General features: G+C 37.2%; 1 protein-coding gene across 3 annotated transcripts; it reads left to right on the top strand.

The window, feature by feature from the left end:
* The first annotated feature begins 1,612 nt into the window (after positions 1 to 1,612).
* LOC132543512 (metal cation symporter ZIP14-like) lies at positions 1,613 to 26,490 on the top strand. 3 transcript variants are annotated; one of them, XM_060207024.1, is made up of 8 exons: positions 1,613 to 1,655; positions 10,904 to 11,206; positions 15,720 to 15,894; positions 16,935 to 17,104; positions 19,655 to 19,789; positions 20,089 to 20,317; positions 20,842 to 21,029; positions 22,084 to 26,490. In XM_060207024.1, exons 2-8 carry the CDS (start codon positions 10,979 to 10,981, stop codon positions 22,231 to 22,233), a joined length of 1,275 nt encoding a protein of 424 aa, XP_060063007.1. In that variant the 5' UTR covers positions 1,613 to 1,655; positions 10,904 to 10,978; the 3' UTR covers positions 22,234 to 26,490. The 3 variants fall into 3 exon arrangements, with proteins under 3 accessions (XP_060063007.1, XP_060063008.1, XP_060063006.1); XM_060207025.1 differs by lacking the exon at positions 1,613 to 1,655 and adding an exon at positions 1,886 to 1,931; XM_060207023.1 differs by lacking the exon at positions 1,613 to 1,655 and having other exon boundaries at positions 10,845 to 11,206.
* The last annotated feature ends 281 nt before the right edge of the window (positions 26,491 to 26,771 follow it).

The raw sequence follows: 26,771 nt of genomic DNA, 5'->3' as shown, positions 1-26,771 counted from the left end.
AATTACAAAATAGTCCTTTTCTTAATCTCAAGCACAAAAAATCGTGTACATTCGAGATATCGGATAAATCTGAGGAACATAAATGCGTGTGAAAAAAGGTACCACTACTAAGAGAATGATAACGCATACAGCGGAGGGAAAATAAAAAACAGATTTCTACATAGTTTTAATTTCCACCCAACCGTCTCTGGAGAAAGATTGATAAAAAAGTGTTTCGTTATTCGAAGTCTTAATGACGTTAGGGGTTAGTAGTCCAGTCGTCAGTTCGGGCTACGCGGCATCTCTCTCCTCCAACAGTTTGGGTGAAGTCTCTCTTGCAGTCAAAGGAAGATAACTCTGAAATATTTGTAGATAAATATAATAATAATGATAATTGAGGGGGTATGTTTTTGTTTGCTTTCTTTTTTTCGTCGTGTTTATGTTTTTCTCTAGACACACTTGACATTCTTCAAAAGCAAAGTGTACTCGGTGACTGCCACGCTTAGCAGAGGAGATATCCAAACCCTTCCGATTCTCAAAGCTTCCCAAAACCTTCCTTGGAGATAGTTGGATTAACAAGCGATCAGGATCCCTGATTTCATTTACTCACACCCGGTCTGAATTGGTCTTTGAATTTGGGGTAAAGGAACGGTTAGAAGCGGTAGCTATTTTTTTGACTGCAATAATGGTTTTGTCGGTGTTTCGATGCTACAGTGTATGTCATTTATCATTGGTGATAGTTGAAATGATTTAACCTCAGTAGTACGCGTTATCACACCTAAGCATGCCAAACGGTGTCAGACATCATAATTATTTTAAAGACATCAGACGGACTTCAAAATTACCCTAACACAAACCAAATTAGCCCCCAACCCTTCCTTTCAGAGTTTGGATAATACATTATCAGGCCCTAGAGCCGTCTTCTAAAATTAGTCTAACCAAACGATCACCGCTACAGACGGTTCCATCCCACTGAGGGGGATGCAGGTCGCCCCCCGACATTGCCAGAATACTAATGTTCGTCGGTGAGACGATACCAGGACGCGCGAGGAGTCACGGGGACAGAAAACCTGACAACCAACCTACTAACATAAGGTAAATGAAGGTAGACGGTAAATGGTGCACTCGTGCATAACCAGGAATGGACAAAAATAGTATACCTCAGACTGCGGTAAAGTCAAGGTCTCTCAGTTATACTTTAGAGAACACATAAAAGAAGGTTTTCACCACATCATAGTTGCGTTGTTTTGTTATTTTTCACAAGTGAACAGAGCTTGTTGTAAATATAATACTAATGGAAGCAGGTATTGAGCTTGTGCATCTAATGAATGATTAAGGTTTTGTGCCGAATAGCAACAAACAGGGGTGTTGTTTACAACCATCGTAAAACGGGAAACATGTACGGAAATGTATTTAAAGTGCTTGTAAGGACAGATAAAAAAATGAAATGGTGCCTTTGTGTCGAGCTGATAATAAGAGCATACATTGTCAAGTGTTTGCTGTCACATGAAATTCGAACGATCAACAACAAGCGCAGTTAACATTCTTATAAGACACGACAAATGTGAACTGAACCATGCTCGAGGACCAAACGTAGAGATTCCGGTTAATATAAAACTCGTGGATATTTTAGCACAGACGAAGATTACACCATCTATTCAAGTCCGTGGTTTGAGGTATAAGATATTTTCTAAACTATTACACCTCTCCTTTGAATGAATATAATACGACGTAATTTATATAACACTAGAGATACCGGGTGTAGATTACATTTACATAGTAAACAGGTAGTCCATAGTTTCTTATCACGGAAAACACTTGTCATTCTCCATACGATAGACAGGCTGGACAATCTTTAATCGGTGTGACCAGTTGGACCAGGGCAGTTTAATCTTGTTTTTAGCTCCGTCCTGAGGAACGTACAGGTCCTTTGTGACTGAATAAACAGTAAGGTAAGTAAATAACGTAGGCTCATTTGTGTGTTATATTGTACGACACAACCTGACCTAAGCAGGGAGATGTGCACTTAAACCTATACAGAACACATTATGTACATCACTGGAAATGCTAAAATGTTTCTGTAAATTCCATGGTCATTTAGAGAAGTCACTCTACCGAGAGTTACGTCTCTTTAACCTGAAAGTTTTGTGCAGATGAAATTTATTCGTTTTAGACCTGACCTTGGCTTGTAGGGAATCAGTCTTTCTCGGGTCACGTTTCTTTTGCTAAATGCTTATCTTGACACAACCTTCCTATACACTTCCGCTTATAAAGGCCACTTCTCTCTGGGAACTACTCCTCTGTACCGTAAACACTACAGACATCCATACTGTATATGGACATAAGTATCCCTTTCTTTATATGTACACGCCGTATTCCTTATCACCCCCTCTATGAACGGTAAATACTTCAGTATAAACAATGACTACCCCAGGTCACCTCTCCTCTCTATATACTTAGGCTAACCCAGGTCACATCCTCTCCTCTCTATAAACTGTGGCTAACCCAGGTCACATCCTCTCCTCTCTATAAACTGTGACTGCCTCAGGTCACCTCTCCTCTCTATAAACTGTGACTGCCTCAGGTCACCTCTCCTCTCTATAAACTGTGGCTAACCCAGGTCACATCTCCCCTCTATATACTTTGGCTATCTCAGGTCACCTCTCCCCTTTATAAATTGTGACTACCTCTGGTCACCTCTCCCCTTTATAAACGGTGACTATCTCAGCTCACCTCTCACCTCTCTCCTTTGTTTCCCCCAAATATATACCTGCCTTCACTATATAATATGTTTATTTAAAGCCATTCCTGTCGACACACCAGGACTATCTATCAATTGACCAAACGATAAGGTCACTTGTCCGAAGTCCTCGGGTAGCTGTTTAATCTGTGTTGATTGTACCCACATTGTCCGAAAATAGCTCAAGTGTCTAGCAGCGTAAGTCGATAAGAAGTCAAATGACCTCGTTTTTTACGGTTAGCGTGAGAATCGTGTTCAGTACAGTCACTGAAAACAATACTTTTGTATCCATAGTTGTCTTACAGTTTGAGTGTTTAGTGTTTGATAACTCCGCAAACACCATCTTACGTTTTCATTCAGTCAGTTTTAAATCATACTGAGATATTTAAGTCGCCAGGTAGTCGTAGATTTGTGTGTTTGTTTGCTATATTTATCGCCCCGTGGCTTTAACAAAGGAATAGCATGGAACCTGAGATAGGTGACCTAATGTGGTCACAATACATAGACAGGAGAGGTGACCTAAGGTAGTCACAATACATAGACAGGAGAGGTGACCTAAGGTAGTCACAATACATAGACAGGAGAGGTGACCTAAGGTAGTCACAGTACATAAACGGGAGACGGGAGAGGTGACCTGGGGTAGTCACAATATATAGACAGGTGAGGTGACCTAAGGTAGTCACAATTCATAGACAGGAGAGGTGACCTAAGGTAGTCACAGTACATAGACAGGAGAGGTGACCTAAGGTAGTCACAGTACATAAACAGGAGAGGTGACCTAAGGTAGTCACAGTACATAAACGGGAGACGGGAGAGGTGACCTGGGGTAGTCACAATATATAGACAGGAGAGGTGACCTAAGGTAGTCACAATACACAGACAGGAGAGGTGACCTAAGGTAGTCACAATACACAGACAGGAGAGGTGACCTAAGGTAGTCACAATACACAGACAGGAGAGGTGACCTAAGGTAGTCACAATACACAGACGGTAGAGATGACCTGGGGTAGTCACAATATATAGACAGGAGAGGTGACCTAAGGTAGTCACAATACATAGACAGGAGGGGTGACGTAAGGTAGTAACAATACATAGACAGGAGAGGTGACCTAAGGTAGTCACAATACATAGACAGGAGAGGTGACCTGAGGTAGTCACAATACATAGACAGGAGAGGTGACCTAAGGTAGTCACAATACATAGACAGGAGAGGTGACCTGAGGTAGTCACAATACATAGACAGGAGAGGTGACCTAAGGTAGTCACAATAAATAGACAGGAGAGGTGACCTAAGGTAGTCACAATACATAGACAGGAGAGGTGACCTAAAGTAGTCACAATACATAGACAGGAGAGGTGACCTAAGGTAGTCACAATACATAGACAGGAGAGGTGACCTAAGGTAGTCTCAATACATAGACAGGAGAGGTGACCTAAGGTAATCACAATACATAGACAGGAGTGGTGACCTAAGGTAGTCACAATACATGGACAGGAGTGGTGACCTAAGGTAGTCACAATACATAGACGGGACAGGTGACCTGGGGTAGTCACAATACATAGACGGGACAGGTGACCTAAGGTAATCACAATACATAGACAGGAGTGGTGACCTTAGGTAGTCACAATACATAGACAGGAGTGGTGACCTAAGGTAGTCACAATACATAGACAGGAGTGGTGACCTAAGGTAGTCACAATACATAGACAGGAGAGGTGACCTAAGGTAATCACAATACATAGACAGGAGTGGTGACCTAAGGTAGTCACAATACATAAACGGGAGACAGGAGAGGTGACCTGGGGTAGTCGTAATATATAGACAGGAGAGGTGACCTAAGGTAGTCACAATACATAGACAGAGTGGTGACCTAAGGTAGTTACAATACATAAACGGGAGACGGGAGAGGTGACCTAAGGTAGTCACAATACATAGACAGGAGAGGTGACCTAAGGTAGTCACAATACATAGACAGGAGAGGTGACCTAAGGTAGTCACAATACATAGACAGGAGAGGTGACCTAAGGTAGTCACAATACATAGACAGGAGTGGTGACCTAAGGTAGTCACAATACATAGACAGGAGTGGTGACCTAAGGTAGTTACAATACATAGACAGGAGAGGTGACCAAAGGTAGTCACAATACATAGACAGGAGAGGTGACCTAAGGTAATCACAATACATAGACAGGAGTGGTGACCTAAGGTAGTCACAATACATGGACAGGAGTGGTGACCTAAGGTAGTCACAATACATAGACGGGACAGGTGACCTGGGGTAGTCACAATACATAGACGGGACAGGTGACCTAAGGTAGTCACAATACATAGACAGGAGTGGTGACCTTAGGTAGTCACAATACATAGACAGGAGTGGTGACCTAAGGTAGTCACAATACATAGACAGGAGAGGTGACCTAAGGTAGTCACAATACATAGACAGGATTGGTGACCTAACGTAGTCACAATACATAGACAGGAGTGGTGACCTAAGGTAGTTACAATACATAAACGGGAGACGGGAGAGGTGACCTGGGGTAGTCACAATATATAGACAGGAGAGGTGACCTAAGGTAGTCACAATACATAGACAGGAGAGGTGACCTAAGGTAGTCACAGTACATAGACAGGAGAGGTGACCTAAGGTAGTCACAGTACATAAACGGGAGATGGGACAGGTGACCTGAGATAGTCACAGTATATACAAGGGAGAGGTGACCTGAGATAGTCACAGTATATACAAGGGAGAGGTGACCTGAGGTAGCCATAGTACATTTTGGGGAGAGGAGGCCGGTGATAGTCACTGTACATGGAGGGGAAAAGTAACCTGATGTAGTCACTGAAAATGGAAGAGAAGGTTGACATGGGTAGTCACGATTAATCAACATCAATATGATTTTTTGCCTCAGTATTCCTTTTGACACAATTTAAGCGGACGCCGCGGTATGTGAATAGCTCATTTGGCCCCCGAGCAAGGCGAGCTAAAACACAATGTATTCGAAGCCAAATTCACACGTATAAAGTTTACAGTTTATTGACGGGTGAACGTTTTGCTGTTTGAGCACGGACTTAGAACAGATAATCCATTATAAGTCCGTTATTTGGGTTATGATTATAGTGTTAAACTTTTACACATCTCCGTTGAATGAATATAGTACTACCTAATTTGTATAACACTAGATATACCGGGTGTAGTTCACATTTACATAGTAAACAGGTAACAACAGTTTCTTATCACGGACAATACAATATCCATACAATAGACATTCTAGTCAGTATTCATCGCTAACGGTTTCACCAGTTGGACCTTTACATAGATGAGAGAGTTGACATGAGGTAGTCACAAATACTTAGAGAAGAGAGGTAAAATTGACCCAACATGTTGAGGAAAAAGCCTGGGTAGTAGTCATAGTACATACAGAAAGGTCAACTGGCGTGTTCCCTGCACACGGAGGAGAGGTAGCCTGAGGTAGTCAATATACATAAGAAGGGGTGATGACTTAATGTTGTCACAGTGCATATATATGAGATGTGACTCGTAGGCTAGTGACATGGGGTTGTCACAGTACAAATTGGAGAAGTAACTGACATCAGGGAGAGAGAAAGGTGACCTGTAGTAGTCACTGTACATCGAGGTGGAGAGGTGACCTGTAGTAGTCACTGTACATCGAGGGTAGAGGAGACCTGGAGTAGTCACTGTACATCGAGGGGAGAGGTGACTTGTAGTAGTCACTGTACATCGAGGGGAGAGGTGAACTGGAGTAGTCACTGTACACCGAGGGGAGAGATGTGACCTGGGTAGTCACTGTACATCGAGGGGGCGAGATGATTTGTAGTAGTCACTGTACATCGAGGGGGCGAGATGATTTGTAGTAGTCACTGTACACAGACGGGGAGAGGTGACCTGGAGTAGTCAATGTACACAGAGTGGGAAGATCTAACCTGGAATAGTCGCTGTACACCGAGGGGAAGATGTGACCTGGGTAGTCACTGTACATCGAGGGGAGAGATGACTTGTAGTAGTCACTGTACATCGAGGGGAGAGATGACCTGGAGTAATCAATGTGCATAAACGGGGAGAGGTGACCTCGAGTAGTCACTGTACACAGACGGGGAGAGGCCTGTAGTAGTCAATTTGCACAGACGGGGAGAGGTGACCTCTAGTAGTCCCTGTACACAGACGGGGAGAGGTGACCTGGAGTAATGAATTTGCACAGACGGGGAGAGGTGACCTGGAGTAGTCAATTTGCACAGACGGGGAGAGGTGACCTGGAGTAGTCAATGTACACAGAGTGGGAAGATCTAACCTGGAATAGTCGCTGTACACCGAGGGGAAGATGTGACCTGGGTAGTCACTGTACATCGAGGGGAGAGGTGATTTGTTGTAGTCACTGTACACAGACGGGGAGAATTGACCTGTAGTACTGTTAATAGAGTTGGAGAGGTGACCTGTAGTAGTCACTGTACATCGAGGGGGAGAGGTGACCTGTAGTAGTCACTGTACATCGAGGGGAGAGGTGACCTGTAGTAGTCACTGTACATCGAAGGGAGAGGTGACCTGTAGTATAGTTTTGTAACATAAATTAGCGCGTAATGTTAGTGTGAATGTCAAGTCAAGATGCTTGTTTACTGTAATAGGATATTCTGCATTAAGGATGATTAATAAAACTAAACTGATTGGTGGTGAAATAACAAATGGGAGAACGTTGAGATGGTTTTTCGTCGAAAATTATTGAATCCAACAAGTGGCAATTTATGTTTGAAATGCAAAGTCCGGAAATTAATATTAAACCGCTACAGCAATGAGATAACTTCTTTTAAGTATTTTAAGGAGTTCCATTTGGTACGTATCATATTCATAATGACGCATTTATTACATCAGAATAGATTGAAGTTGTTCATGTAATCGTATCATGTTTCACTTTTTAAACATTTGATCTCAACAGATGTTCAGTTTTACGGTGTTTTTTTTTTCTGTTCACGTCCTATGATTAAAATTCATTAAGATGTATGAAAACATATATTGTTCATTACTAAATTCAATATACCAAGTTTACAAGTATATATAGGTAAAAGATATAAATCATAAACTATTTTCATCAACAATTATTAAATGATAGACACGGTATAGGACTTTATCTGTGATTATTAAATGATAGACACGGTATACCACTTTATCTGTGATATGATAGACACATGCTTTATCTGTGATATTAAATGATAGACACTTTATCTGTGATGATTAAATGATAGACACGGTATACCACTTTATTTATCTGTGATTATGATATGATTAAATGATAGACACGGTATAGGAATTTATCTGTGATGATTAAATGATAGACACGGTATACCACTTTATCTGTGATGATTAACTGATAGACACGGTATACCACTTTATCTGTGATGATTAAATGATAGACACGGTATAGGACTTTATCTGTGATGATTAAATGATAGACACGGTATACTACTTTATCTGTGATTATTGAATGATAGACACGGTATACCACTTTATCTGTGATGATTAAATGATAGACACGGTATACCACTTTATCTGTGATTATTGAATGATAGACACGGTATACCACTTTATCTGTGATGATTAAATGATAGACACGGTATACCACTTTATCTGTGATGATTAACTGATAGACACGGTATAGGAATTTATCTGTGATGATTAAATGATAGACACGGTATACTACTTTATCTGTGATTATTAAATGATAGACACGGTATATCACTTTATTAATGATTAATATATTACTTAATAACGTACAATTCTAATTAAAGACATACATTTTTATTTTACTGTAATGAGCAATTGTTATAATTAATATAAAATGCAGATATTACAATTTTCACACGCCTTTAATCATATATCAAATATAGACGTATAAAAGTTCATATGTTTTTGTTTAATTTTCAATATAGACATTTTCAGTTGGACATGTTCCAGTTGTCAAATGTCTCAGTCATGTTGTTATTCTGTATTATACTTTTATATTTATAAACAAATACACGAGCACGAGTAATTGAAAATGTTTCATGGAGCAAATATATTTTGAACTTCAAGTTATTCTTTTTTTTTTCAAATATAAAAAATAAATATGAAAAGCTTGATAAGATCAAATTTGAGAATAATGGATTTTTTCGGAGCCAGAAAACAAGCTGCTGTTTTAAATATACCATACGTGAAATGTAATTTGACTCCTTAAGTCTTATCGAGAGAGTTTTATTCGACGAAATCATGGAAAAACACGAAGACAAGTAATATTAACACAGTGACTGCAAGTACCATAGGACCAGGTGTTCCGGAAGGGTAGACATCTTCTGCCTCAGTGACGACATCCAACATGTAAAATCATATTCTTGTTAAAAATAAAGCGTTAGATGAAATTTTCAAAAGTAAAGAAGACACCATTTTATTTAGCTTCAATCTGGATGTTAAAACATGACCCGGTCAAATTATCCGGATTTATATACAAACTCATAATGAAAAAGACTAAATTCCGGAATGGAGTTATTTCTCTTATGCTGTAAAATATGATATAATTAGATATCTCATAGACCTATGTAACACTTAAGTAACACAGGTGTATACTTTTTTTCTGGTGAATAGATATTATTCAAAAACGTAATGGTAATCGCGTGATAAAGAGGTTAGCATTAATTCAAAAACTTTTATAGATCTAAATTAAGATAGCTTGTAACTTTGTAAGTACTTTATATGTTTAAAATAATCATGTCTGTTTTGATTGGACGACGACGAAGAGTCAGGAATTAAGATGGTATTCACTTGTGGCTTTTGAACAATTATATCCAAGTCGTCTGGATATTATGAAAAAGTCTTTTGTTCCGTCGTCTATCAATTTGTGGAATAATTTAGACAATTCTACTAAATCGGTTGTATCACTAAACACATTTAGGACGAAACTATCCCGCATACGCTCTTCAGTTCCTGAATATTTACATTCTAATAATCGATACCTCTCTGTTATACATGGCCGCATTAGACATCACTGTAGTGGCTTACGTTCAGATTTACATAGGGTAGGTATTTGTCAGTCCCCGAATTGTCCGCGCGGTGATGTTATTGAAGACACAAGTCACTATTTCCTTACATGTTCATTATTTCCTAATAGTAGACGCATATTGTTTGATACTTTGTATGATTTAGACGTATATTTTAGCATAGAAACTATCTTATGGGGCGACAGTGATGCTTACTTCTATGAAACTGATTGTAATATTGTTAAATCTGTTTAAAAGTTTATAAAACAAAGCGTTTTAACACTACCTAATTATGAACTGTTTGTAGTCGGCACTGAATTGATATAAAATCTATACTGTCTCTTTTCCTCTTCTTTTTATTTTATCTTTTCCTTCTTTTGACAAAATGATTTAAACTTACAATTGTACGTCTACGAATTACTTATCTTTATATCTATAGTATAAATATGTGTCACGTGCAGTATATTAATGACTTGTAATTTCATTTATGGAGAAGAGTTCATAAGTTGCTAGGACTTGTCTCAGATCTATTTATCTAATACTGATAATAAAATATGTTTAAATCAATCAACAATTATGTAAAACCTTGACACACGAGCTAAACATTAGCAGAGACTTAACTGTTAACAACGTACAAACAGCTTGTTTTCACACAAAGTCGGCCTTGTTGGATCGCCGCTTGGGTATCGTATATCTGACGGAATGTATAGTGTCCAGCTCTCGAAACAAGAAATTTGTAAATAGTTTTCTCGAAGATATAAATTCAAACTTAAACAGCGAAGATATTTGACAACAACTTTGTTATTAGTAAATTGTTGAAATCTTTATAAAATGGCGAGTGGATCTATCAGGCAAACGCTGCTTAAAGCTTACTTAAATGGCCATTTATCAACGAGCTATCACGTAATGCCTCAGAATTATCAAACAATCAACTATAACTTAAAATTTATTACGAAATGATTCATATTCTTCCTTAAATGTCTATGTCCATAAGAGTGGTGTAAACCCCGCCAGATGTTTCTCTGTGCACGTGCTCTTAGTTATCAAAGTAGTCCCCACTAATATATCACTTCACGTTACAGATAGTGCACAATTGAGTGTACACCCCAAGAGCTGATACACTCGTGGGCGTATAATCTCGTATATTACATTGTGACATGTTTCAGACACTATCCGAGTGACTTAAGAGGGACGTATCAACATTATTTCGCTCTCCAGCTTGTTATCCCGCAAGGCCAGCTATGATGTTCCTACTGACCCTTGTCGTATGTGTGTTGTCTGGACTTACACATACAAGTGCACAACTCGGCGACAACTTTTTAGATGTTTTGCTTGATAAATACGGTACCAATGGAGTGTTGTCCAAGGAGGGTTTTTATAAACTCAGCACTAACATGGGACTGGACCCCTCCGTTGTCTCAGATGGAAGCACGTGTAACACAACTTCGGGGACCACGTGTACACCCAGGGTGAGTATGCCAAATTTAAAGACGAATGTGATAAGTTTAACTTTATTGTTTTTGTAGAAAACTCATTCAGAAAAAAGCTACAAACATTTGATTACATTACTGGTCCTATACATTATATAAATATAATCATCGTATCGCTTGTATGCGTGTACATGGCTACATTACACATGGTGTCGTATTCATTTCCTGTAAAACGTTGCCGTGCATAAGAGTTCTTGATAACATCACTCTAAGCTGGATTCTGTCGATACAGTCTACCTATTTTTGATCGATATCAGGCTTAATAGTACCTTTAATGTCTTTATTTCTTGAGATTATTTTGTTTATGCAAACATGTGCTGATCACTAGCGCTCTGACCATCAAATTTCTTCTTCCGGTGTGTTTAATATGAAAGCGCCAGAGCAAAGACGGGTATATATATTCCGGAATGTGGTTTGAATGTTACCAGAACACTGATTTTCGTCGGTGAGACGATGCCCGGATACGGGAGAAGTCGTGGAGTCAGAAAACCTGTCAACCAACCTACCAGATTACTATATAAATCATGATAACATGACTGTCTTTTTTGCACATCGAAACAAATTTGTCAGATAAATTCAGACGCAATTCTTTTAATATCTGGTGGTTATTATTCTCTAAATTTGCTTCTCTGGTGATGGGTATTTTGCCTTAACCAAGTCGTGACTTTGCGGGTTTCTGAACAGATTTTCAGGTCAGAGACTTTATATTGTAGATAGAAGTTTTTGTGCATAGGTGGTGCTATCATGTTAACAGGTTTGCTTAAAAAGTTGTTGAACTTTATCAGTAAGTACTGTGGTGACTTTGGAACACTGATAAAATGCTTAAATACTGGACTGAAAATACTTTGTTTGCTTTAAATCCCATTGTAGTTTAAGTTAAACCCGCAATTGTTTACGCCATTTGAACAGGTCGGCTAATTATATTTAATCGCACCATCTGTGCGGCGTTTGTTACACCACCACATAAAATCTCGTAACTTGTTCACCACAGCTCTTTGTTATGATCATTGTGTAATGTCAGTTGTCTGTGAAATGTCCTCGTCATATGCATTGTGACTGCATGCTTGTTATTGTTTAAAAATAAAGAGAATATCCTGTTTATCGTAAAGACCTAAACTTTTTGAGCTTGCCAGATAAAACACAGGGACAAGTTTTGATATGATAAGTCGGTTACCTCAACTTAATGGTGTCCATCATTGACCAGTACAAAAATGAGACTGACTTGTCCTAGTTTTTATGCTGTAGTGATATTACATTTTCACTTTTCTCCTGAAATCAATACCTAGCTCGTTCAGTGCTCATTAGAACTACCAAAATCGTTTTGTCAACAGATGACGGGTTAAAGGTTATAAACCTATACGTGGTTTTACGTAACATGGGAATTGTTTCGTGGTATTCAGGATAAGCATGTCCCATCACCTCCTGTCTTATTTATCGTCAGAACTGAAATGTTACATTCGCCAGGATAGCTACTGCTGTATATACATTTAATAGTAATCACGCACCTGAATGTGTTTCGCCGGTTTTGTGTGCTACTTGTACACGTAACAAATAGTGTACAACGAATATGAAAATGTATTAAGATCTTTGTTAATGTTTAATTGTTGATAAAATTTTATATTAAAATGAATTTGATGGGATTGAATGTGTTTGAAAGGAAATAACACTTTCTCTTTGGTGTTCTGTCCTGTCGTGTTACTTATAGTTTATCATTAAGGTTCAATATATAAATTTTAACCACATATTATGGTGCATATTATTATATATAGTTATAACCATATATAAGTAGTAAAACCCTGTTTGATATGTATATAATAAAAGTGGAAATATTTCTGATTAGGAAAGCACCAGCGCTGTCATATTAAATCTTGAGAAGTTTTACTAGTTTTGTTACCTCGGGAAGCCTACATGGTTATCTTTAGAGAAGAAATATCATTTATTGTATGATCAGAGGTTATTTCTCGACTTATTGGATGTGATTCACTCAACATTGAGGAAAATGTTACCAGTTGATAGACCAAATACACGTCCAAACAGGAAAACTTTACTGACACGTCCAATCAGGAAAACTTTACTGACACGTCCAATCAGGAAAACTTTACTGGTTAAAAGACACAAAACACGTCCAATCAGGAAAACTTTACTGGTTAAAAGACACAAAACACGTCCAATCAGGAAAACTTTACTGACACGTCCAATCAGGAAAACTTTACTGGTTAAAAGACACAAAACACGTCCAATCAGGAAAACTTTACTGGTTAAAAGACACAAAACACGTCCATTCAGGAAAACTTAACTGGTTAAAAGACACAAAACACGTCCAATCAGGAAAACTTTACTGGTTAAAAGACACAAAACACGTCCAATCAGGAAAACTTAACTGGTTAAAAGACACAAAACACGACAAATCAGGAAAACTTTACTGGTTAAAAGACACAAAACACGTCCAATCAGGAAAACTTAACTGGTTAAAAGACACAATACACGTCCAGTCAGGAAAACTTAACTGGTTAAAAGACACAAAACACGTCCAATCAGGAAAACTTATCTGGTTAAAAGACACAAAACACGTCCAATCAGGTTAAAAGACACAAAACACGTCCAATCAGGAAAACTTTACTGGTTAAAAGACACAAAACACGTCCAATCAGGAAAACTTTACTGGTTAAAAGACACAAAACACGTCCAATCAGGAAAACTTTACTGGTTAAAAGACACAAAACACGTCCAATCAGGAAAACTTTACTGGTTAAAAGACACAAAACACGTCCAATCAGGAAAACTTAACTGGTTAAAAGACACAAAACACGTCCAATCAGGAAAACTTAACTGGTTAAAAGACACAAAACACGTCCAATCAGGAAAACTTAACTGGTTAAAAGACACAATACACGTCCAATCAGGAAAACTTATCTGGTTAAAAGACACAAAACACGTCCAATCAGGAAAACTTTACTGGTTAAAAGACACAAAACACGTCCAATCAGGAAAACTTTACTGGTTAAAAGACACAAAACACGTCCAATCAGGAAAACTTTACTGGTTAAAAGACACAAAACACGTCCAATCAGGAAAACTTTACTGGTTAAAAGACACAAAACACGTCCAATCAGGAAAACTTAACTGGTTAAAAGACACAAAACACGTCCAATCAGGAAAACTTTACTGGTTAAAAGACACAAAACACGTCCAATCAGGAAAACTTTACTGGTTAAAAGACACAAAACACGTCCAATCAGGAAAACTTTACTGGTTAAAAGACACAAAACACGTCCAATCAGGAAAACTTTACTGGTTAAAAGACACAAAACACGTCCAATCAGGAAAACTTAACTGGTTAAAAGACACAAAACACGTCCAATCAGGAAAATTTTACTGGTTAAGAGACCAAAAACACGTCCAATCAGGAAAACTTATCTGGTTAAAAGACACAAAACACGTCCAATCAGGAAAACTTAACTGGTTAAAAGACACAAAACACGTCAAATCAGGAAAATTTTACTGGTTAAAAGACACAAAACACGTCCAATCAGGAAAACTTTACTGGTTAAAAGACACAATACACGTCCAATCAGGAAAATTTTACTGGTTAAGAGACCAAAAACACGTCCAATCAGGAAAACTTATCTGGTTAAAAGACACAAAACACGTCCAATCAGGAAAATTTTACTGGTTAAGAGACCAAAAACACGTCCAATCAGGAAAACTTATCTGGTTAAAAGACACAAAACACGTCCAATCAGGAAAACTTAACTGGTTAAGAGACCAAAAACACGTCCAATCTATTAGTAGGAGTAAATCCACTGTAAACATTACATAGATATGTTATATTGATGATAACCACGACTAGACCCTCACCGTCCACGTGTTATGTACATGTCGTGTAACTGTCTACTGCATAGCGATCACGAGTGCCATTTTGTTTCTAAACCAGGGGTTAAAACTCAACAGCTATTTGTGGAAGCTATGATACGTTACATTGAATGTAGTGTTAAAGTCGAAAGCTACGTGCGGTAATGTCTATGGGGAAAATCATTTTTAGATTCAAATTCAAGGTATGCAAAGAACAATAAGTTTAGTAAATTGACATTATGTATTTGAAAAAAAATAAACCTTTTATATTAGCATTTTGGATTATGTGTCTGTCTCTCCCAGTGTATATATACTATCTATATATATCGATAGTCGTTTGATCTATGTTGATATACTGTTGTAAATCCTGTCAACATCAGATACAAACTATAATACTTATATACATGGCGACTTTTTATAATAATCGATCTATGTAAATATCACGTCGTTCATTTTCTAAAATAAAATAAATAGATAAAACAAATATATAAATGAAATGAAAAAAGAAATAAAAATTTCTGTTACGTTTTAAGTGTATATAATATACATGTACATAAAGTACACCATTTCATTTATAGGTCCATAAACTGCCATCACTTTTTTTTTATGTATACTATATTAACACATCTTCTGTTTTTAGTGTTTGGGGTATGAAGATATCTTCCAGAGGTATTCCATAGCCTCTAGTCTGAACAGCACCAGTCTGACTAAGTCTTTACCAGCAATCATCTACTCTGTACAAGATGTCCACTGCCATCATTCAACTGAGGAAGACGAGGAAACAAAAGAGGAGGAAAAACCTAGTTCTGCTGAAGGCAAGAAACCAGATTTTTATCATTTCCATTTTTCTCTTCTAAAATTAATATGTTATCCAAAATAACTTGTATGAGATTACATGCAGGTCTTTATATTAAAACTATCAGAAGATATCGTTATTAACTCATCGCAATCTCTGTCGTTTCGACTGTTTTCCTCCTCCTGATATAACGATGAAATCGTCTTCCGTATCAAACACTCAGATGACGTTAAATTGTTTAAAAAATAACGTTGGACCTGACGGTACAGCAGCGTCAAATATCTCAAATATGTATTGGAATATTTATGAACGAACAATTGTAACTTATGTAAGAAGGTTATCATTAGTGTAAATATACGTGTTTAATTATTTCGTCCATTTCTGAAACGATTTTTGTCAAATTCACCCATTCCCTACCTAACAGCACCACAACCCATTATTCAATCAACCTTTCAAAACAGTTGCTTTGCATTTGATGAAACCGTACCATTTTCATCTCGACTAGAACGAAAGAAATCAGACTTACTCAAACATAAATACTTTTATATATCTTTATATAGTTCCGTCAAATCTTTAATTTTTAATCCCATATCTTTGTGCATGAAGTCGTCAACTAACTGACAAACTCGTAACACATTGGTTCAAAAGATGCAGGTTGGTGAAAAATATGGGGAAGTTTAATGGTCGCCAAAGTGATCTCATTGAGATTTATTCTATATATAGGCGACATGAAGCTGGACGTATTTGATGCTCTGAAGTTAACCTGTTGGTTCCGTTGTTGTATACCTTGTTCTCACTTGAGAACATGACATTACTTACTTGGATTGACGAAGGTTTACATGGCGGGTGTCGTCGTTGAAGCAAAAGACGCTTACTCTTCCGGAGCACATGGTCTTATTCTCCTTGTACTTTTTAGGAGTTTCGTTGTAAATCTTTCTTTAGTTTATATTTCCCCCTAGTTTTATGGCATGTAAGTTTGAATTATGATTATGTTTGCCATTTTGTTATTTTATTGATTGTTTTGTTAAATTTCATTTATACTTTAACTTTAATTTTCAGCATGGGGGCTAAGCATTGCCTCGGCATCCGTTATTGTCTTTATTTCCAACATCGGGGCATTTTTCAAGCCGTGTATGAAAACACAAGGATTCCAGCGGATCATGTATTTCTGTGTATCCCTGGCAGTAGGAACATTGGGCGCTACAGGGCTTCTAGTTCTTATTCCAGAGGTAATCCATTTTGAGTACCGTAAAATTTTCTTATCTGCTTGATACATAAGACACTTTGACTTTGAGAGAACAATCCTTTTGTGTGTGGTATACACTGAAGCTTTCAGAGCCGGAGATATCCGAGCTACGTTTAATATTACTCTTACGCCTACTTGGTGATGGGTGGCTTATGTTAGCACGCCTACGTGGTGATGGATAACTAATGATAGCACGCCACGTGGTGATGGGTGGCTCATGTTAGCACACCTACGTGGTGATGGGTGGCTCATGTTAGCACGCCACGTGGTGATGGGTGGCTAATGTTAGCACGCCTACGTGGTGATGGGTGGCTAATGTTAGCACGCCACATGGTGATGGGTGGCTCATGTTAGCACGCCTACGTGGTGATGGGTGGCTATTGTTAGCACGCCTACGTGGTAATGGGTTGCTATTGTTAGCACGCCACGTGGTGATGGGTGGCTCATGTTAGCACGCCTACGTGGTGATGGGTGGCTAATGTTAGCACGCCTACGTGATGATGGGTGGCTCATGTTAGCACGCCTACGTGGTGATGGGTGGCTAATGTTAGCACGCCACGTGATGATGGGTGGCTCATGTTAGCACGCCTACGTGACGATGGGTGGCTAATGTTAGCACGCCTACGTGGTGATGGGTGGCTAATGTTAGCACGCCTACGTGGTGATGGGTGGCTCATGTTAGCACGCCTACGTGGTGATGGGTGGCTAATGTTAGCACGCCTACGTGAGGATGGGTGGCTAATGTTAGCACGCCTACGTGGTGATGGGTGGCTAATGTTAGCACGCCTACGTGGTGATGGGTGGCTCATGTTAGCACGCCACATGGTGATGGGTGGCTCATTTTAGCACGCCTACATGGTGATGGGTGGCTAATATTAGCACGCCTACGTGGTGATGGGTGGCTCATGTTAGCACGCCACGTGATGATGGGTGGTTAATGTTAGCACGCCTACGTGGTGATGGGTGGCTAATGTTAGCACGCCACGTGGTGATGGGTGGCTAATATTAGCACACCTACGTGGTGATGGGTGGCTCATGTAAGCACGCCTACGTGGTGATGGATAGCTAATGTTAGCACGCCTACGTGGTGATGGGTGGCTCATGTTAGCACGTCTACATGGTGATGGGTGGCTAATGTTAGCACGCCACGTGGTGATGTTAGCACGCCACGTGGTGATGGGTGGCTCATTTTAGCACGCCACGTGATGATGGGTGGCTAATGTTAGCACGCCTACGTGGTGATGGGTGGCTCATGTTAGCACGCCTACGTGGTGATGGGTGGCTAATGCTAGCACGCCTACGTGGTGATGGGTAGCTCATGTTAGTACGCCACGTGATGATGGGTGGCTCATGTTAGCACGCCACGTGATGATGGGTGGCTAATGTTAGCACGCCTACGTGGTGCTGGGTGGCTCATGTTAGCACGCCACGTGGTGATGGGTGGCTCATGTTAGCACGCCTACGTGGTAATGGGTGGCTATTGTTAGCACGCCACGTGGTGATGGGTGGCTAATGTTAGCACGCCTACGTGGTAATGGGTGGCTATTGTTAGCACGCCACGTGGTGCTGGGTGGCTCATGTTAGCACGCCACGTGGTGATGGGTGGCTAATGTTAGCACGCCTACGTGGTAATGGGTGGCTATTGTTAGCACGCCACGTGGTGATGGGTGGCTCATTTTAGCACGCCACGTGATGATGGGTGGCTAATGTTAGCACGCCTACGTGATGATGGGTGGCTAATGTTAGCACGCCTACGTGGTAATGGGTGGCTATTGTTAGCACGCCTACGTGGTGATGGGTGGATCATGTTAGCACGCCTACGTGGTAATGGATAGCTAATGTTAGCACGCCTACGTGGTAATGGATAGCTCATGTTAGCACGCCTACGTGATGATGGGTGGCTAATGTTAGCACGCCTACGTGGTGATGGGTGGCTAATGTTAGCACGCCTACGTGATGATGGGTGGCTCATGTTAGCACGCCACGTGATGATGGGTGGCTAATGTTAGCACGCCTACGTGGTGCTGGGTGGCTAATGTTAGCACGCCTACGTGGTGATGAACGGCTAATGTTAGTATGTATTGCTACAATCGCACGTTTGTTGGAAAAATCAGATGCATATTTTCGTTGATCTAACCTGATATTGCTCACTTAGATGATAAAAACAAAAGGCAGGATAGGTATTGAACCTCTATGATATTTGGTTTTGTCATATATGCTACGAGGAAAAGCAACTGCAACTTTAAAGTTTATTGAGATGATATTTATGAGCAATATGCCTGAATATTGAACTATCTGCCTTCAACAAATAAAGACTTTATCAGGCCGCCATTAATTAGGGTATCCTAATGTACACAAAGTGGAAAACACGACAGTTGTCAGACCGATCCTTAATATCGTGTGTGTCCTCCCGGGTCAGCTATTGCGTCTCTAATTCTGTGTGGCATGGAGTTCAATCTCCGTAATTGTTTGGTACTAAATTGCGTTCTTGCATTTAGGCTACCCATAATTAGAGATACTTTTATATTTGCAGTCTCTAGGTATCGCAGGAGATGATAGTCCCATCCCACAATACAAGTGGAAACTAATCACTGCTGTCGGCGGCATCTACGTTTTTTACCTGACAGAACGATGTATCAACTGGAGAGCCAGCTACAAGAAGAAAAAGGTTTACCAGCTTTAACCCTTTGAATAAGACTTTCTAAGAAGTCAGCGCAAAGCTTATACAATAAAGCACATCTTTGCGATGGTTCAAACTTTATTTGCGAAATTACCAAGATTTTGAAGTAACAAAAAGATGTTTTCTGGAAAGTCGTGAAATTGACTTGTTTATGTTATTAATTTTATTTGTAAGGTATCAATATATCTATGAACGGTTAAATTTCTATAACAATATATTTATATTTGTGTCCCTGTTAGGTTTTGTTTTATACAAATACTGATTTTCATATTTGTATTTAATTACAGAGAAAAGAGATTAATTTATCTGAAGGCGAGTCTTTGCAAAACAATGTTCATAGTCATGCACATGGGGCAGAGGATGGTGTGGCGACTGTGGCGTGGACCCTTCTCCTCGGTGACGCTCTTCACAATTTTTCTGATGGCCTCGCTATCGGAGCTGCCTACACGGAGAATGTTGCTCTAGGGATTAGTGTGTCACTTGCAGTTCTCACCGAAGAACTGCCGCACGAGCTGGGTAATTGCTGAATGCGTTTACTTTATTTTTGGCACTGTTTGAGTACGAGGTTGAATCAAACGCAAATGGTTTTATATTGCTGCTTTATAAAGAAAAGTATGAAATATAAACTCTTTGTATCTCTACATTTTAATGAAGCCGGCTAAAGGTTTTGTTAAAAATTGTCCTATTTTTGTTGAAATATCGTTATGTTTTTCTTATTAAGTAAATCGATTTTAGCTTCTCTCGAAACTAATATCACAAATGAAGCGACAAAAATGGGTAAACATACAAAAAAAAAAACAAAAAAACAAAAAAAAAAAAAAAAAAAAAAAAAAAAAAAAAAAAAAAAAAAAAAACAAAAAAAAAAAAAAAAAAAAAAAAAAAAAAAAAAAAAATAAACAAAAAAAAAAAAAAAAAAATAAAAAAAAAAAACAAAAAAACAAAAAAAAAAAAAAATACAAAAAAACAACAAAAAAAAGAACTAGATAAACATCTGTCACTGTTTTCCGTGTTTCCTTAATAGGCATTAAATGATTTTACAGGTGACATAGCCATTCTCTTGCACACTGGAATGACGATCAAACGAGCGTTGTTGCTAAACTTCCTCGCGGCTGTGACGATCTACATCGGAATGATTATAGGGATTGTGGTAGGAGAGAATACGGATGCCAACACATACATCTTTGCCTTTGCTGGGGGTCTCTTTGTCTATATAGCTCTTGCTGATATGGTAAGTGGAATACTATTTGTTTATACTTAACTATTGCTGGTACGAAAGATGACAAAACCGTTCTCCAGTTTAACCAATACCAAGCAATAGTGTATATATTAAGAAAAAGGATGAGAACAAGGTGTTTGTTTTATTTTTGGCTTGGTCAGAAGTTACAATTACTAATTTCTTGCTTGCATGGTTTCGCAGTTGTGGTTTTCCAAAACAAAACACCTGTGCAATTTGTTATATTAACAGGAATGTTACCACCATCGAACATCACCTCAATGAAAAATGGTCTTCCACATTTTATTTCTTCTCCAATTTTACTTATGGATTTTTCCATACTTTGCAAGAATGATCCCTAATTAAAATTGAGAATACTATCAAAGTACTCTAGTATTTACGTCAGATGACCTAAAGATCAATAACCGTCTTGTTTCACAATTGTTGTTTTTTATTATATTTCTATGATTTTTGAAATAAAGACGATCAGAGCAATACAGTTACTAAGCCCAAATCTGGATGGCACAAACCCAAATAATCATAAGATTTAAACAGTCATCATGTCTATATATTTTACTGTTATCAATATTTTCTTTTGTATACTTAAATAACTTTCAATTAATGAGATTCCATTATCCATTATCACGCATTCTGCCTTATATGACCACCATCTTTAATTCATATGTGTTAAACCGATTGCTGTGCTTTTCCAAATATCCATTATCACGCATTCTGCCATATATGGCCACTTTCTTTAATTCGTATGTGTTAAACCGATTGCTGTGCTTTTCCAAATATCCATTATTACGCATTCTGCCATATATGGCCACTTTCTTTAATTCGTATGTGTTAAACCGATTGCTGTGCTTTTCCAAATATTCCGATCAAACCATGTCTATTATCCATTTTCACGTATTCTACTATATACTTCCACTAATTTTTTCATTAATATTCGTTAAACCGAATGCTAAACGTTCTTGATAATTTCGATCATTAAGCATTACACAAAATGCGTATCTCGTTTTAAGTATATTTCATTGACAACAGCGAACAAACATTTTCATTGCAGATTCCAGAAATGAATAACCAGGCAAAAAGTGCAGAAGTAAGAGGAGAAGATAGCAATCTTGTGGTGTTCTCGCTTCAGAATGTAGGGCTTCTCGTTGGATTTGGAATCGTGATTTTGATAGCAACACTTGGTGGAAATATTGCTGTGTAGAATATACCACCTGTTCAAGAGGATCCATAGATTTTTCGATACGAAATGATTTCTGCATTTATACCTTTGAAATAGCTTTGACATTTTACACTTTTGTTATATATTTTTATATATGATACAAACTTTTTTGTATTGTTGTCTGTCGTTGAAATGATACCTGATTGCATTTATAGTAAATGTCAGATTGTATCCTTATGATAACCATTCAAATTCCCGCGAAAATAACAAATTAATAAAATTATTTCAAAACTGGCAATACAAGTTAAAAAGCTGCCAAACTGAGAGTAAAAAGAATAGATATTGAACAAAAGCTGTATTTTTTTAGATCTTTTTTCTTGATTGATCTGCCTTCTGATTTAACAATAATCGACGTTTATTCGGTTTATATTACTCGCCCTAATATTGACGTTTGATAGAGCTGCAGAGGTGAGGCGTACAATTAACTTGAGCCAAATAATATATCATCAATTTACTTATATGATATATATATATTAATATGAAATTACACTGTCCTTCACTTATATCTGCCTTTCCAATATGTTATATCCTTGGTAACCATGCCATTGAGCGATGCTAATATCTCTCGTGATAGCTTCTTTTAGTTGTGTCGGTATCTCCTTATGTCTTTAAGACATACAAAAATAATTTCATCAATAAAAGCAAAATTCGAGATATGTTTCATTCAAATAATTTATCTTTAGATTTTTTTTCAAAAGTTCTTAAATAATAAATATAACATTTTATTCTTTTATATATCAACTTGAAATGTTGAAGTTTTAATTAGCTGATTTAGATTCAGATGCTTGTGGTAGGTTGCTAACTTTTTAACTTCCAAGATAAAGTCTCCTAATGGCAGCTATATATTTAGAAACCGTTGAATGAAATAGGTGATGCATTTTTGATATACGATAAATTTCAAATTAAATGTGTTTGCTTATATAGAAATTATCTCCAATCAATTTCTGAGCTATAGGTTGATATTCTCCTGTAAGTATAGGGGTATTTGTTCAATCCCTGAACCGCAGCAGACTGTTTGTTTTCAATGAACTGATATTAAAGGAAGGAGGGAGAATAATAGAATATGACACTGAAAATAACGCGACAGAAAATGGTGCATGGTACATCAGCGAGTCATTTAATTTCGACGGAGTTTATATGAACTTCTCAGGGTATGTGCGGGGTTTTGCGGGTTGGGAGTTGGTGGTAAGGGTAAGGGCTTGGATAGGAATAGGCAGATATATTCCAACTGGAGCAATTTACCTTTTTATTACTAATTCCACCATAATTTTTAAAAGAGTTTCCAAAAAACCCAAGATCCGTTATTTTGTAGAGATAATTTCCACACATCTAGCACAAGCTTACATGCTAAAATTTCCCGATTATCAGTTTTATAATGAGTTATTTTCAAGTCTTCGCAGCCAGTAAACAGGATGATAAACATCTTAAATCACATTATTCTTGTCACGGATGTTCTCTACCTTGTTTACCATTTTCCAGTGTTCGTGTTGTACGTGTGCTTTTTTTCTCTCGGTTATAAACAGGGTAACATGTCTCCATTTTTAATGAATTGATACACTTGAAGTATGTTGAACAGCTTTTTAAAAGCAAACAACAATATGTAGTAAATTGCATATAAATTTTCTGCTGAGGTCAATACTGTTAGGGTTGTTTGTTTACCTGACGGTAACTTCATTATAAACATAGTGTCAACCTTTCTATATTGTTGTAGGGTTTCAATAATTGGGACAAATATTTACTAGTGTTGCCACAAAACGAAAGAAAAAAAACCCATAAGCATAGCATAGAATCTGCTCTGAATGGAAAGAATTCACGACTGCTATAAAAAATAGAATTCCGATGACCTGTCTGTGAAAACAATATTGCATTATATTACATATACCATTTCTTTTTATCTATTTTTTTTCTCAGTTTTATAACCCGAAATAACAAATATATTTTTATTGCTGAACTAAATTTACTCTATATGGCAGTCACTGATAAAGACGTATCATCAGCGGATGTATTTTATCGTAATCCTAAATGACATTGAATCGTGTCAATGATTTATTAGCACCCAACTAACTTTAATAATTCATAACTGTAGTGCAATCAATTTAGGGTCATCAATATGCAAGTGAGACACATTTATTTGCAACCGAAATATCATCAAAAGCAAGTGATACACAATCATATGTAGTTATGATAAAATGTTATACAGTGTTACATAGATATATGATACAATATAGAATATTCAAATACAAAACATTAATATAAACTTTATTTCATGTTTATATACATTTAACAATACAATAACAATCCTTAGAATCGGATTCGGAAACAAGTTTTTTCAACACATTATTAACATTATACTGATATACAGGTATAGGACAATCATGTACAGGTATAGACAGTTAATTCTATGATAAATAGCCCAATGAAACATAAGCAAATTAACATTTTGCATGAATATGAAATTCATGTACTATGTCGGTAATTGATTTACAATATCAGAGAGGTTTTTCCATAGCATGCTGTGTGTAATGTAAACATATAGAAACTTTAAAATGTTATCAGTGAAATTTCACCATTGTCATTTGTACATAATACATGAAATCATTTATGTGAAATACAAGTCAAAATATCGCAAGACAAGAGTCAACATGATGCTAATTTTCGTCCACATTTGACTGACAAGTGTTAATGCATCGTCCATTTTGGACATTAATGTCATTTTCCCATCATTTTTTAACGTAATTGTTTTTTTTTTTACTTTTTTGTACAACTTTTTTAGCCAAAATGTTTTCATTCTCATTTGATATTTTTTCATTCTAAGGTTTAACCTATGTTGAGAAGGTCGTTAACAAACTTAAAACTTAATCTAATGTGCATCACATTTGTTTAATCAAAACAAAACGGTCAATGTTGTCTGTAGTCGTAATTTTCATACAATATTATGTATATTGTCTCATGATATGACATCGAATCTTTTTTATAAATCATTTTACATTAATTGTATAACTTTACATGTGTATTTGTCATTTTATTGTCTTTTGGGAACAAAATGGCAAAATACAATGTAGATTTAGATTGTACGGTGCATTGAGTGACGTTGTTTACATTTGTTTATGAAACAACCACTTTAAGTGAAATTTATAAAATATGTTTCTGATATATATGTATTCATATTATATGACATGTTGGAATAGACATGAATTAATTCAGACAGTTGTTCCATGGTGCCTTCATTTATTTTTCATACATATATATATGTGTGTGTGTGTGTGTGTGTGTGTGTGTGTGTGTGTGTAAATACACACACAAATAGTATAATTATACTTTTAAATATGCGGCAACAGAAAAAATGTTATTTTCCCATTGTTATAAGTATATATACTTAAGATGTTATCTTTTCAATTGTTCGCTGTTGAACTCAGTGTCGAAGTTACATATTTGAAAAAAAATATTATCTAAAAAAAACAAAACAAAAAAAAATAATCCAGAAAAATTAAACAGTAATGGCATAATTTCTAGCATAGACCAGTATTGTCGCAACTGTATTCCGCTATATCTTTATATATGTCACCGGAGTATTTGGCTTTATCTAAATAAATTATGACAGTTAAGACGTTTTTAGGGACTCGGTGAATATTCGAGAGAAAATGACACAATTTCAGGGTGTATATTGAGCTTCTAAAAACCCCTTAAATGCTGTAAACACGTCAAGATAGATTCAAATAAGGTTGTGACATGTTCTCATGTCCCTGTGTTTATATACATGTCAGCGACAGATGATTATGTATATTATCAATTGTTAGCAGTATAGCAAGAAATTTCTATGAGATACCAATGATAGCAACAGTAAATGTTGCCATTGCATCGATATTGATAACTATTTTTTGTTTATGAAATGTTATAAAATAGAAATATGTATTTTGATTTGTTAAATGCCATATACATTTCATTCAGAAGGAAGGCTAAACTTGCCGGTATTTTATGAGTGTCCAGAGCACGTGAATATTGTTAGTCCCATGCCATGCTCAAGACAATATATATTTGTTGTTCTACGACGAAATTAAGCACCATTATTTACGGACATGTTTCCAAGAACTCACTACTCAGTGGGTTGTTATGTAAATGATTTTTTTAGAGTTTTTGCATTTGTAATTGTTTCTATTTTGGTTTTGAATGCTGTCAGTTATAACTACCCTTTTCTTCAGCTTCAAGCTTCATTAACATAATAAAAGCATTTGATTTATAGCCGTATTGTAGTTATTTCAATGATATTGGTTTAGTTTATATGTAAATGCTTAAATAGGGATGATATGATGACACTGTATATATTCTTCTTTAGACTACAACCGGCCGAGCTAATTGTATCAAGGTACTGTTCCTATATTTGGTATGATTTAGGCGTTGGTAAATGAAAATGTTTGTTTTAAATATCAAAAAAGCGATACTTACATTTTTAACGAGTACGACTAGGGTTTAGTTGAATTAGATTAACTAGGAAACAACTTTTCTACTTTCGACCATATCGG

This window comes from Ylistrum balloti, unplaced genomic scaffold (assembly GCF_031769215.1).
Source record: "Ylistrum balloti isolate Yb309-2 unplaced genomic scaffold, AGI_CSIRO_Ybal_v1 Utg369758, whole genome shotgun sequence".
Lineage (NCBI taxonomy): Eukaryota > Metazoa > Mollusca > Bivalvia > Pectinida > Pectinidae > Ylistrum > Ylistrum balloti.
Note: the sequence above shows the minus strand (reverse complement) of the source record. Positions and strands in the feature narration are given on the sequence as shown.